We start from the raw sequence: 14,949 nt of genomic DNA on the forward strand, positions 1-14,949 counted from the left end.
GATTGTAAGCATATTCTTCCAAATATCTTTCTCTGTGTTCATCAGAACAAAGAAATTTATACAGTAAATGATGACAGAATTTTCATTATTGGGTGACGTATCCCTTTAAGACTAGTCCTTGACTAAAATAAATGTTAGAGGCGTCTAAACTGAAAACCACTTGCACTGACATTAAAATACATCTGTGCCATGATGTTGTCTCAAAATGCACACAAGTAATGTTTTTTGTAAGGCACGGTAGTAAAAACTACTCAAATGTCCTAATTTAACTAAGACCTAGTCCTGGCATCTAATCCCTGTCCTGGAAACCGCCCCACAACAACATTATAAAGCTGCTGGACTATATATTAATTTCTGTTTACCTGGATGTACACTTTAAGGCTAAATCTTTTAACTAAATGCATGGCATTAGTGTCTAGTTAAGTAATAACACAAAGCACGATTTATATTTAAAAAAAAACATTTTAATGCTCAAAATAAATGTTTTGTTTTCATGACGAACATCTGAAATACTGAATATAAATTGGAATGCATTAGACATTCATTTTATAAACACGTGATTTACCATAAATTTGAGTTCTGATTGAAAATTAATCACAGTCAATGACAGTTGTCAAACATAAGAAAGTAAAGGCTTAAAACGTAAGAGGCTTACAAGATTCAGACAGAGAGGTGATCTGGATCATCTGAAATCATCTCTTACAAAAGCTGATGCTTCCGAGTAAATTTCAACAGTCACCCCATCTCTTGATACAAGAACAACACTCTGCAAAATGCTTAATGATTGCAAAGATGTGTGTGCAAACTGAACAAACCCACTTGTCATCTTAAAACATTGTCAGACAAAAGGACCAACTTGTACTTCAGATGGATTTCACGTGCAAGGTTTATAGTTTGAACACTTTATGCTACTTAATTACTTTAAAAATCTCTGTGATCACAGTTATGTATTCATAGTTCCTCGAACTAAACCTCTGTTGAATTTCATTTCCGCCAGGTGACCTAATACTGTGTTTATTTCACGTGACCAGAACGAAATGTCCCAACAGTTCATTTTTCACTTGTTAGTTGCATGACTTCTGTAGTGCTCGTGGGCCTCAACAATCTCTGAAACAACTGAAGGGTCGTCCAGCGTCGACACGTCTCCAAGGTTGCTTGTGTCATTCATGGCGATCTTGCGTAAAATTCTCCTCATTATTTTTCCAGACCGTGTTTTAGGTAGACGTTTCACAACCTTAAAGAAGAGCAGAGATGTTTTTCACAGCTGACAAAACAAATAAATCCCTATATACAGTAAGCCATCTGTGTAACAGATCCACAGACAGTAATAGATAGACAAGACAGATTCTTACACAAACATTGTAAAACTGTTGTGTGATCAGTATAATTCCTCTTTTGTAAATGCTTTATATACAAATCTATCAGAATTAATCATCTACTTCAAAAGAAGGAGACATGTTAGCAACTTGATTTACCAGAAAGTGCTCAGGAACGGCATATTTGGCAATTTTAGAAGCCACTAGGCGTCTCAGCTCGTCCACAACAGACTGTTGGTTCTCAGTTGCGGTTTCTTTCAAAACCACAAACGCAAATGGAACTGGTGAATAAAGAAAGAAAATGCAGAAATTGTACTACGTTATAGTTAATAAAATCTATGTAAACAGAGAAAAATCAATTTCATTTACATTTCTGCATTTGGCAGACGCTTTCATCCAAAGCGACTTACATTGCATTATACTATACATTTGTTTCTAAGTATGTGCAATCCCTGGGATCAAACCCATGACCTTGGCGTTGCTAACACCATGTTCTAACCACTGGGCTACAGGAAAGTATTAATTTTTTACGTTGTTTTCGCAATGGCCGAAAGGGAATTCAAAGCACTGTGAATCAGGTCAAAAGGTCTCTGCTTGCAAGGGGCATTCCAGATGGCTCATGAATGAAAAAAAAGGTGAGATGAAGAACAAATCTTTGGAATGTCAGGGCTCTCACCTTCTCCTTTGATCTCATGAGAAATTCCAATCACTGCAGTCTCAGGAACATCTGGATGTTCATCCTAATACCAGAGACACACAAAATATATATTTGCTAAAATCTCTGGACTAAAACTATAACTGAGTTGCACGTCAAAAATACTGATATACGTGTATGATATAGAAGCACTGAGATTTACCAGCGAGTCCTCTATCTCAGCGGTGCCCAGCCGATGCCCACTGATATTAATGACATCATCCATCCGTCCTGTGATCTGGTAGTAACCATCTTCTGTTCGATGAGCCCCATCACCAGTAAAATAATGACCTACGGATCGACATCCATTAACACTTTATTAATCCCTTATCACTTCAATGTAAACCTATAATTTCAAACTATGGATAACCTTAACGAAACTGTGGTGAAAAAATGGGAAAAAATCTGATTTTTAAAGAAGTAAAACGAACCTTTAAAACAACAATAATAGCCCAGTTGGAATCTGAACAGGTTATTTTCAACTCTCAGCTCAGACTTTAAAAAATTCCTTTCATACCCTTGGCTTTGAAGGGAAAGTAAGAAAGAACGCTTCAATAATTCAACTAAAAGCCTACCAACTTTTCCCTTCAATGCCAAGAGCCCCAGGGGTTTTACTCACCTGGATATGGTTTAAAATATGCATCCACGAATCTCTGGTGGTCTCCAAATATGGTTCTGGCCATTCCAGGCCATGGTTGGCTAATGCACAGAGCTCCATTGACATCATTTCCTGTTATTATCTGTCCCTGTTAGCAACAGAACATTGATTAAGTTCAATCAATCAATCATTTTAGTTGTCAATGGGCTAGTTGCACAAGATGGCACCGGTGAGCTTTTGCGACGCCAGAGTCCGCAGACTAATTTCCGGTCGTATAACACTATCGAGTTGTTTTGGCTTAAGGAAGTGCTCAGCAATGTAAAGAGGATCTGTCATATTGCTTATATATTAATTTCTTCTTTTTTGTCTGAAAAACATCCATATTTGCCAGCCAAAAATCCTCTCTTTTTCCCCATACAGTGTTATACGACCAGAAATTACTCTGCCGACTCTGGTGTCCCAAAAGCTCACCGGCACCATCTTGTGCAACTAGCGAATTATCTCTCTCCATACTACAGATATTTGTTACTATAGCAACGAGTGTAAATATATTACATATAATGACAACATGGACAGTCAGTCTATAGCAGGGGTTCCCAAAGTGGGGGTCGCGGGCTGAAAAGTTTGGGAACCCCTGGTCTATAGGATGATTAGAAATCCAAATCTGATTTATGTTCAGTGTCAACAACGCCTACACATCCAACACTGCCAATGAGCAGGGCGTTAAACCTGTAACAAAGAAATGTTAATACCTTGTCTCCCATCAGTGCCGGTTGAATGCCAAAAAAGGGTCTCATAGCCATGGAAGGGCAGATCTCTGCTCCAGGTTCAGCTGGGAGTGGAGCGATACACACACCGCCAGTCTCTGTATAAACACAACTACCCTTAAGACTCCCAGACAAGATCACTGTTTACCAAGAACAGACACACAGCATTTGCCAGTCACATGCCGACTTGATTTATTTTTACCTGTCTGCCACCATGTGTCCACCAGAGGGCATCGACCTTCTCCGACCACATTATAGAACCATTCCCACGCCTCGTGATTAATGGGCTCTCCAACTGTGATCACATCAGACATTCACTACATCTTTTACTTCGACAAATTCATCTACAAAATCAGTACTTGCAAAAATGTTAATCTCAGGACTTCAAATGGTACTGGCAGGTGTATGAGAGGCCAACACGACCCAGATGGATGAACACACAATTAGGGCTGTGTATTGGCAAGTGCCTCCTGATACGATACATATCACAATAGATGGGTCACGATACAATATATTGATATGTATTTCGATACGATACACATTTGCGATATGTTGCAATACTTTAAATAGGAAATGTAAAAAGTAGAGCTAGAAATACAACATGCTGAGCACCACCGGGGGTTTTCTGTAAGAATAAGTGTAAAAACATCCCTTACCTCTGCAGTGGCCATGATGTGCGATGCATGGACCTTTAGATCAGAGGTTTGGGTTCCCAAACTGTGGATTGCGCCCCTCAAGTGGGTAGCACAGGGGAATAAGGTGGATCACGCAAGTCACTTGGCTGTTGTGGTGCATACAGTTAAAACAATGAACATGGGCAGTATAAAACCTCTGGTTCATCCGTGCTGTAAATGAGCAGGTGTCACATACGTGAAAGCACAATAAATGTCATTGTAACTTTTCTTAATAAACTTTTTGTCTAATGCACTGCAGTAGCCAAGTGACTTGTGTCATGACTTGCGAAGCCTACAAACAGCATCATTTTATATAACTCATTACTCCATTACTTGTTTTTATAACCAAAGCACACCCACACATCAGCTGAGAGCTCCAAGCGTTCTTATATTTTTCGCCATGCTCGCTTCTACTTACTTTTGGCCGTATGTATGTGACATGATTTTTTTTAATTATCGATAGTAGAGGTGTCACTATCGATACAGTATTGAAAAAAAAAATATTGCGATAGTTACATGTATCGATATTTTTGCACAGCCCTACACACAATGTAGTGTCTTTAATGTTTTGGCACAGAGCTCTGCTACACTGGCTGCCTAAACTCATTAAAAATCACTCAGTTTCTCAGCAGACTGAACTTTAACTGTGGATGAACTGTCTTACAAAGACCAGACTCTTTCAGGAGTGTATCTAGTTGGCCCTATAACAATTTCTGATGGTTATTATTTATTTATACAAAATTATATATGTATTCAAATGACCCATGAACTGTTAAGTTTTCCATCAGTATGGTCAGTTTCCCATTTGGCGTGGCAATAAACTGTCCCACAACATGTGTGTCAATTGATGACACACACTTATTATACACATTTAATCTTCTGCACTAAGCTTCTGTTCCTTCTGCACTTAGCTAATGTCGCCAAGTCAAAAAAAACGTTGTATTGTTAGATTCAAAGTAGAATATCGAGCCTCACCAGATCCAAGTGTCTTCAGTGATGATCTGTCATACTTCTTCACCCAACTTTCATCGTATTTCAGGAGTAATCTAATGGCAGTAGGAGCTCCATAAAACTGGTTTATTTGTAACCTCTCAACAGTCTCCCAGTAACGACCTGAGAAAATTACATGACAATTTTAATGAGAGAGAGATTTTGTTTTTGTAAATCTTTGTTTTAACTGTACTTTATTTATGTTTTATATATTTCCATATTACTAATTCTCTTCTAGTTTGCACAACATACATCATACTTTCTACATTATGGTTTTCTATTTGTTTATATACATGCTATGTTTTATATGAGTATTGACTTTGTCATGTCAATAAAGCACACTTAAAGGGATAGTTCACCCAAAAATGAAAATTCTGTCATGAATTACTTGTTCCAAATCTGTATACATTTCTTTGTTTGAGAAAGATATTTCGACAAATGCTTGTAGCCAAACAGTTCTTGGACCCCATTGACTACCATAGTAGGAAAAATGACAATGGTAGTCAAAAGTGTCCCAGAACTGTTTGTGTTCCTACATTCTTCAAAATATCTTCTTTTGTGTTCAACAGATCAATAAAAATGATAAAGTAATTTTTCCTACTATAGTAGTCAATGGTGGCAAGACCTATTTGGTTACAAAGCATTCTTCCAAATATCTTTCTGTGTTCATCAGAACAAAGAAATGTATACAGATTATACAGAACTAGAATGTAAGTAAATGATGGCAGAATTTTAGGTGAACTAACCCCTTTAAATTAAAAGAAAGAACGAATGCTAATATTATGAACTCAAAGCTGATGTTCATCATGTTTGCTTTTGTGTGTGTAAAAAGGCTCTAATGACGTCTAATGAAACCTGCCATTACTGACACCCACAAGCATATAAAAGCAGGTTTAGTGAAATCAGCAGAGGAATGTTTACGATCTGTAGAGGTCACTTTGTATAGAGTAGGTTGCTTTACGGCCGCTCATAAGAGCTGATTTCCATTTAAATGCATTTAACAGAGGTCATATGTCACGAGCCAATTCAACACAATAAAAGCAGATAAGAATCACTGAGCAGGTTAATGTGTCATAAGATGAGTTCACAGAAGAGTTTCCTTTGCTATGAAGAAGTGGGAGGGCAGAAACACCTTCTAAACTGATCTAGAGAAGGTCACCACAGATTTCATAGATATCATTACGTTACAGACTACTGTTATTTTACTGTTATTTTTAGTTTACAGTCCATAGCATGAATTTTGGGAATATAAATGTATATTATTTCTCACACCCAAAAAACAACAGAATAACTGACACCAAATAAGACATAAAATCATTAGTGTTGTGTCTTCATATCTCACCTGGATCAGGGTACACAGGTGTACTCTCAAACAGAACAGATGTGGCTCCGTTACACAGCGGCCCGTACACTACGTAACTGTGGCCTGTAATCCAACCGATGTCGGCGACACAGCCGAACACATCTCCTGGTGTGTAGTCGAACACATACTACAACGACAGACATGTGTGCATCTCGGTTACACCACTGGACAAATACGCTGAATGAAAAAACGACTGATGAAAATGTGCTTGAGTTAGGTAGTTGTCTGTAATTGTAAACAAATATTAGATATAAATAAAGGAAACTAAAAAGAAGCAGATTACAGGCGCCTTATTTGTCCAAGGGGCATTAAAACAATCAATATGATAATCCTTAAAATTGCGCATGACCCTAAAAGTAAAGATATGTTTACTAATAAATGTTAACACAGTAGACCATAAGATGCTGTAATGTGGGCCAAATGAACCTGATACAATTTTCAGGAAGTTTAACTATAATAAAGCGTCTGTGTTTATTTTCCTGTTATTCAATAATTAGCACAAAAAAGTACTGTGGACATGGATTGCAGTACCATATAAATACCATGGTGACCATTCAGGCTATTATTTTACTTGTAAAACTTTGTTCAGAGTTGTTATTTTAAGGCACAGCAGGAGTATGAGCACAGAAACATGGTGGTAATGACACACCTGATGCGTGAACGATGCGTACAGCAGATAACCAGCCTGCGTGTGCACAATGCCCTTCGGTTTACCCGTGCTGCCCGAGGTATAGAGCATAAACAACATCTCCTCACTGTCCATGGGTTCTGGAGCACATACTGATGATTCTCCTGCCATGACCTGAAACAGACAACAGATGAGAGAATTTAGATTTAGATACTGGTCAGCAGCACTCACGTGCTGTACCAATTTGCAGTGTATGCTCTGTCTGTTTATGCAAGTCTGTTTTATGCCATAGTCACATTCTAATTTTTCAAATAGATGTCTGCATGCTATCAGGGAAAGTTTGTCGTCACACTGACACTAGGTGGAGGCTTTAGCTAGCCCCTTCGAATTGTAATTGTTATGGTTTTGATTTCATCCACACTGTTATGACACAGCACTTTATATAGTCTACATTCTGCTTGTTTTGCCGTAGTGAATACTGAAGGAGGCAATACTGTTTTTCATCACAAACATGCTAACAAGATAAACAAGCTAACGTTACACACCAGGTCAACCACAGTAAAAAACATAAAAAGGCCCTGGAGCCCATAACAGCTTTTTGAGTTTACAGAGGTCTGGACAACTGTGGTGCCCAGTGCTTTCGCAACATCTCCCGGAACTGGCTAAATATACCCTGTGACTAATCCTTGACTAGAACAGTCCTGTCTTTGTACAAACTGTGAGATCAACATCACACATTGAGGCATTGTGTCTTCTTCAATCAATAAAAAACAAATCTGTGAAAATTAAGCTGAAACATTCCCCTTTGTTCATGAAAATGGTCGGATACTTTCATGGTTTAATAATTGTACTTTTAACTGTTCATAGCACTGTGTTAAGAAGAGAATATGTAAAAAGCCTACAATAACAAAAAAATAGTTGCAAGTGTTCCTCCAACTGCTGCGAGTTACCTCATCTAATGGAATGTCTTGTTTGCCCATTGGCACACTATTGTTGGTCCTCTGGGCCACAAACACATGCTGTATAGACGGACAGCTCTTCACTGCTGTATCCACTGTGGACTTGAGATCGAAGAACCGTCCACCCCTCACGCCTTGGTTGCACGTGATCACAAATTTGCACTGGGCTGTGTGTGGAAAAGACAGAACAATGAAACAAACACAGTCCTGCCAATAGCTTTATACAATAACCTTTTGTTTAATTTGAAAGATGTATCCATGTGCTTGCTATATCTTCAGCTGGACCTCCAATCTCTGTTGTAACTGGATCTTTTTTTCTCTAACATTGCAGCAAATAAGATCAGACTAAAACATCTGCTATGTTTCTGTTTCATTCAATAAGATAAGAACACGCAGGCCTGTCTGAGAACAAACGCCCTTTTAAACTTATCTGCGCCCAGACAAACACACACAGACACATGTGGTGTGTACAAAACAGTCACATGCTGGAAACACACCTTACTTTTCAGTTAGAGCTCAACATTTCCTGGAAAGTATGCAGAATAGCTTTACTAGAGGGTGACAATTGGCAAAGGACTTTAATCCGGTTATAAGTCATGAAATCAGAATGGGTCTTTGAATTTACTTTCTAAAATCATGTTTCTGGGATTAATGTGCAAAAGAAAAATAAAATGTATGTCTGGCTGACATCACCTTCTATTTTTCTACCCCTCTCCTCTAACACCTGACATACAGATACCAGTTAAGGTGCTCAATTCCCAATGGATTAAAAAATTCCAAATGACCTCAAGTTACTGTTAAACTGTTAAAACAATATCTTCCATACTGCAAAAATGTCATCATAGTCATATTGTTGTGTTTTTATATATATATATACATTGTGTCGGCTGCTGAGACACACAGTACAAGGACAACAATATCTGACTCACCATCCTGAATTCTGCCAGCCAGAGCATCTGAGCTGAACCCTGCAAACACCACAGTATGTACAGCACCGATACGGGCACAGGCCAACATGGCCGCCACTGCCATAGGAGACACGGGCATGTAGATGGCCACACGATCGCCTCTCTGGACTCCATGACCCTTTAATGTGTTGGCAAGGCGACAGGTCATTTCTAGAAGTTCCCTGAGATGTAGCAGAGATCAGATTGTCGGATTTAGTAATAAAATGCAGTTTTATTTTATTAATACAAAAGACAGGAGTAAATCTGTGATGATTGAAGTGGTTCAAGTGCTGTAAGCTTAAAGGGATAGTTGACACAAAAATGCCAATTCTGTCATGAATCACTCACTCTCTAGTTCCAAATCTGTATAAATTCCTTTGTTTGGTTGAACACAGAGAAAGATATTTGGACGAATGCTTGTAACCAAACAGTTCTTGGACCCCATTGCCTACCATAGTAGGAAAAAAGACAAAGGTAGTCAACAGTGCCTCAGAACTGTTTGCTCTCCTTCACATTCTTCGAAATATCTTCTTTTGTGTTTAACAGAACAAAAAAAAATAAAGTCATTTTTCCTACTATGGTCATTTTTCACCTCCATACTGTAGTGAGATCAGGGATCAAACACTTTCACTTTCATAACTAATGTGTGTCAATGTGTTCTAACTTCCTGTTTACCCTCAGAAACAGGAAATAGAGTTGGGTACGTGTAGTTCTCTGCTGTCTTTACAGTGAACATGATTTTGTAACCTGACTGCTACAATCTTGAGCATTTGTTCAGGTTCAACACACAGACTAGGTTGAATGACTGCTGACTGTTGTATTGTGGGAAAACCTGAGAACACGTGAGCAGGCTTCGAGCAGTAGATTCTGTAAACATTAAACCTACTATGAACAGCAGTGATCTGAAACGCAGCCAGTAAAATTCTGAGCAAGTTAGAAGACACAATCCAGCACAAGAACCCTCAAAACCTGCCTTTGTTCTCTATCAAAAAGGGGGTTGTCTTGTATGTGCAGCCCTTTTTGTCACAGAGGGAACTCTCCCCAAACTCTTCAGAAGTGCATGGTTTTGATTTCACACACATTGAGGCGTTGTGTCTTCTTCAATCAATAAAAAAAAACAAATCTGTGAAAATAAAGCTGAAACATTCCCCTAAATTTGTTCATGAAAATGGTCGGATACTTTCATGGTTTAATCATTTTACTTTTAACTGTTCATAGCACTGTGTTAAGAAGAGAATATGTAAAAAGCCTACAATAATAATAAAAAATAGTTACAACTGCTGTGAGTTACCACATCTGATGTAATGTCTTGTTTGCCCATTGGCATGCTTTCATACCATTATGTTTACTGCCTATCCCAGTGTCCCTGTGGGTTACGGGTGATGATAGGAGCCACATGTGATGTTCTCAGGAGCTTTAAACCTACCTGTAGGTGATCCTTACTTCTGTGCCAGGTTCATCTCTTTCCCATATTAATGCCACTCTGTTTGGATCTTCTGCCACGTGTACATCCAAACAGTTCACTGTCAATCAATTTAAAAGGAAATTTGTTAGTGTATTTATTGTTGTTTGTGAGAAATGCTCTTTATGCATGTATATAATATTACAAAAAAAATGTATAAAATGTAGAATACGCAGTTTTTATTCTTAAAGCTAGAACTGAGCGTTTATGTAAAGTTTATGCGATCATACAAACCAGTAACGTGTAAAACGCATTACCAGAAACGTTCAGTTGGCCCCCAGGGAACCAGTTGATTTTCCCGCTCGACAGATCGCAGTCCTTCACTTGGTCGAAATGTTTGGTCCAGGTCAGCCTTTCCTTGGCGATGGATCCCCAGAAAGTTTCGGGGTCTTTAACTGACAGCTCGTATATTTCTGCGCGTGTCTTTCCCGTGAGATACGAGCTGAGGTCCGGCTGAACGGCGCAGGACAGAGATCTCGCGTGGCACTGTGAGATAAATATAACACTTTTACGCAGACATTTTTTGTCCCTGAATATGTTTCCCCTGGACAAATAATTCAGCAAACTTCTGCTCACGCGTCCAGCCATTTTTCGCCCAGACTCACGGTGCTGGAGTGAAGTTTGCTCAAGTTTCTCAGACCGTGACTGTTGCTCTGAAGAAAGGGAGGAGGAGGAGGAGAGTTGCTGACAAAGAGCTAGAACACTCGCTCCAGGACACTTCAGACAAACCGCCCCTTAAAGTTCTACTATTCAGCACCGAGTCATGAATCACTGATGTTCTGGCTTTCACAATGTTACAATGCAATATCCTTATGAGTGGGAATTTTGGATGTTACACAATAATGTACTGTTGTTGTCTTTCAGACAGCCATTAAATCATAGGTTGTTTATTTTAATGTACTTAAAAGTATTTTTGAAGCTCAAACTTAAGAGGCGTAAACATTCTTTTCTTTGCACGTTGACTAGTTTGTATAAAAGAAAATGCCTCGTTTAAGCCCTTTTAAAAAAATGTATATTATTAGAGTTAAAGTAGGAAACTTGCTTTTAACTGTTTACATCAAACATGTTTACTCAATTTTTTTCTTCAACGCTCTGCTAATGCGACATGTTAACACGTTGCGTCCCTAAAGGTTGTTCCACTACGTCTTCTGCCCCCTAGTGGACGACATAGTGAGGGGCAATTAAACTCTTAGTCGTTATCAAATCATGTTTATAATAATATGTAATGCGGAACAAATTCTCCTCCCATTTCAGAATCGCTCCTAAGTGGCAGCAAACACCTGTACCTCGGTTGGAGATGATGGCCTACTAGCCTACTGGATTCTTTCATTTTTTCTCCCACCTAAGACTAGCTAGCTCCACAAGTTCTCCAAAGGTGAGCTGGCTTTTGTCCTACAAAAAAAAATCTGAAAGCTGCAAGTTGAAAGAGATCATAGGATCATTGGTTATTTCACCATACCCACTATATACAAGCACCACACAACTGCTTCAGATAGACATAACTAGTATTTTCTGACCATTTCTAAATATGACATTTATTATTCACTTGTAAAACCAGTAAAATGAATGACATGTTTGTGTAATGTAGACATCATACACATTCTGGTTGAATTAAGTAGCATTTTTGAAACACCAGTCCATTTTAATAAACTGCATTTGAATAAATCTTCTGAATGGAATTACACTTGCACTGGAAAAGAAAGCTTGTTTTATTCAAAGTTTTTGCATGGTAAAATAATTAAATTATGGTGAATCTGAGATATCTCATGACAACATTTAAAGCATCTGTCTAACGTATCACATTCAGCTAACCTAAAGCCCTTCTGGCTGGGCCAGGTCAGATACTAGAAGCACATTGAATCACATTAAGGCTGGATCACACTTTTAAAATCTGAACAGATTAAAAAAACTAGACATCACACACTTTCAGACTTTTTGAACGTTTACTGTGCATCACAATACGTAATAAAATCTGCAGACTGCAGACAGGCACAGACTTTCTGCAACAACTCCAGACTGTAAACCTGGGCAAAATCTAAGCAAACGTCTTGTAGTGTGATCCAGTCTTTAGTAAATCGTACACAAAACATGACTCCATGTATCAGCAAAGATGCCCATGAGACATGCGGTGGTTAGCAGTCTTTTGTCATAGCTTAGTGTGACCACCAGATGGCCCTGTGATCTCACTTCTGCAGGCAGAGAAAACAATACTAAACTGACACTGCATTGCAGAGGAGGACTTGCCTTTTTCTATGGAACACAATATGAGTTGTTTTTTTAATGCAGAAAGCCTAAGCTGTTCTTTTACATATAATAACATCGAACCGTATGTGAAATATATGTCATTAGTGATTGATCAGTCTGATCACTAATATTGTTGAAAAATTTTGGATGGTGTTTATGAGTTGTATAGTTTTTGGGGATCAGGGCCAGTATGACAGAAACGTCTTAATTTTAATTTTTGGGTAAAATGTCCTTTTATTTAATCATTTACTCACTCTCACGTCATTCCAAAACACAAAAAGAACATTGGTAACCAAACAAAATTGGCATCTGTTGACTTCCAATGTATAAACATAAAACCATCAAGCCATGTCTCAAAATATCTTCTTTTGTGTGCTCTGTCAAAATTTTATTTTTGAGCGAACTGTTCCTAAGTTCTAATACTAAGTTAAGATCTGCCAAGTTTAAAGAGATGCTGACTAAAATCACCATGGTTACTTAAAAGATAAGATGTGAATCTGAGTTGAAATGTTTGTGTAATGGAAAATTCCAGCGTTATGAATGTGACATTTTCAGTCAAAATTGAAAGATAAATTCTCAGAGAATGTATTCATTACCAGTATATGGAACCATCTTTTTATATTTTAATGAATGTCTGATGATAGAGTCCAGACATCAGAAAAACATGCACAAGTTTTCTATCTTAAAAGAAGGACAAATTAATGTGTTATGGATGTGACTAAAAAGGACTAGATTTGTAGGTTTGTTTTAATGAAAATGCACAAACCTTAAGCAATAATATCCAACAAATGGAGAATGGATGTATCTTTACAGAACATAACATATTTACTTAATGTTTGTGACAATTCTGTATACAATTCACTTACCTGACTAAATAAAACTGCTTTAAAACACCTAAAAAAGCTTTAAAACCTTCACAGGGAAATTTAAACCACCAAATTTTGACATCTGACTTTAATACACGAAAACTGACATTTGCATGGAATTGCCAGTCTGGACAGAGAGGTACAGAGTGGATTCCTTATATGGGGGTTTAAGAAGGTGAGAAAACACGTGAGGACACGTTTGACTGACGTATCCCCAAGCTCTTTGTTTTAAAAGCATAATCTATTTGATTAATTGTGTATGTCTGCATGTTACTGTGTGTTTTTCTTTTTTACGATCCCACAGATATTGAATGGAGTTTTTTTTTACAATTTGCATTGCATCAAAGCAGCTGTACAAGAAGAAAAATAAAAAAGAACACATACTGAACACACGTAGAATAGGTATAATAAGTGAAAAGATACTACTTGTTCTTAAAAATATTAAGGTGTAACTATTAAAGTGCAAAAGTAAATGTCTCTCAAAAATATATAAGTGAGTATAAATAATAAAGTGAACACACGTCAATGATGCATAGTTATATTAAATTGTTTTATAAATTACAAGGTTATATTTAAACGTATGTAACAATATTAAGACATCAACATAGGCTATGCTAAACAGGGATTATTTTAAACCAGGACTATGCCTAAAATACACTACAAGAGTTTTGCTCAGATTTTGCCCAGATTTTCAGTCTGGACTTGTTGCAGAAAGTCTGTGCTGCAGTCTGCAGATTTAAACAGGCAGTGTATTCTGTCTGAAACTTTCAAAAAGTCTAGTTTAAAAAAAATCTGTTCAGATTTTAAAAGTCTGCAAGTTTATTCCAGCCATTAGTTAAATTATTATAATAAAACATACTTTACAACAAAAATAAAACGTTACTGTGTGCATATAGAGACAAAACTATTGCACTTATATATTTTAAGATATGTTATTGCAGGTTGTTTTCGATTAAGACACCTCTAACATTGCATCACTGATTTTAAACACAAGCGATTATGTTGTATCTCGTTTTTAGTGCAGAATCTCTGTGCTTCGTTTGAGTGTTTAGTACTTTAACTGCTGCAACTACTAAGGTGCCGTTTACATAAGTCCATTTTCATTTAAAGCGCATAGAGTTTTCTACGGTTACGCCTGGCGTCCACACTACACAAGAATTTTCTCTTGGGACTTTTGGAAACGCTGTAGACCACATTTGAGGGCTGTTTATAAACTGAAACCTTTATGTGTTTTGGCTGTTCATTTACACAACATTAGCGTTTTTGAGGACTGAAAATGCAAACTTTTGAAAACCAAAGTGCACATTTTTGAAAACACGTCATTATCGTCTTCACATAAACCTTGTCATGCGTATATGTGTTCAGTCTATGCGCGCTCATGTATAAATTAACCATAACAAACGGCGACCTACTGTGTGTTTGTGCTACGCAACATATTTAC

The 14,949-nt window shown here is 37.6% G+C and overlaps 1 protein-coding gene across 1 annotated transcript; it reads right to left on the minus strand.

The window, feature by feature from the left end:
* Positions 1-448: 448 nt before the first annotated feature.
* acss1 (acyl-CoA synthetase short chain family member 1) lies at positions 449-11,117 on the minus strand. The gene is made up of 14 exons (XM_057343331.1): positions 10,656-11,117; positions 10,363-10,459; positions 8,919-9,118; positions 7,981-8,156; positions 7,052-7,204; positions 6,382-6,529; positions 5,025-5,162; positions 3,578-3,670; positions 3,361-3,473; positions 2,630-2,756; positions 2,174-2,301; positions 1,993-2,056; positions 1,476-1,597; positions 449-1,234 (listed from the first exon to the last, which is right to left on the minus strand). Exons 1-14 carry the CDS (start codon positions 10,984-10,986, stop codon positions 1,058-1,060), a joined length of 2,067 nt encoding a protein of 688 aa, XP_057199314.1. The 5' UTR covers positions 10,987-11,117; the 3' UTR covers positions 449-1,057.
* Positions 11,118-14,949: the final 3,832 nt, after the last annotated feature.

Source organism: Triplophysa rosa, linkage group LG10 (assembly GCF_024868665.1).
Source record: "Triplophysa rosa linkage group LG10, Trosa_1v2, whole genome shotgun sequence".
NCBI classification, from domain to species: Eukaryota; Metazoa; Chordata; class Actinopteri; order Cypriniformes; family Nemacheilidae; genus Triplophysa; species Triplophysa rosa.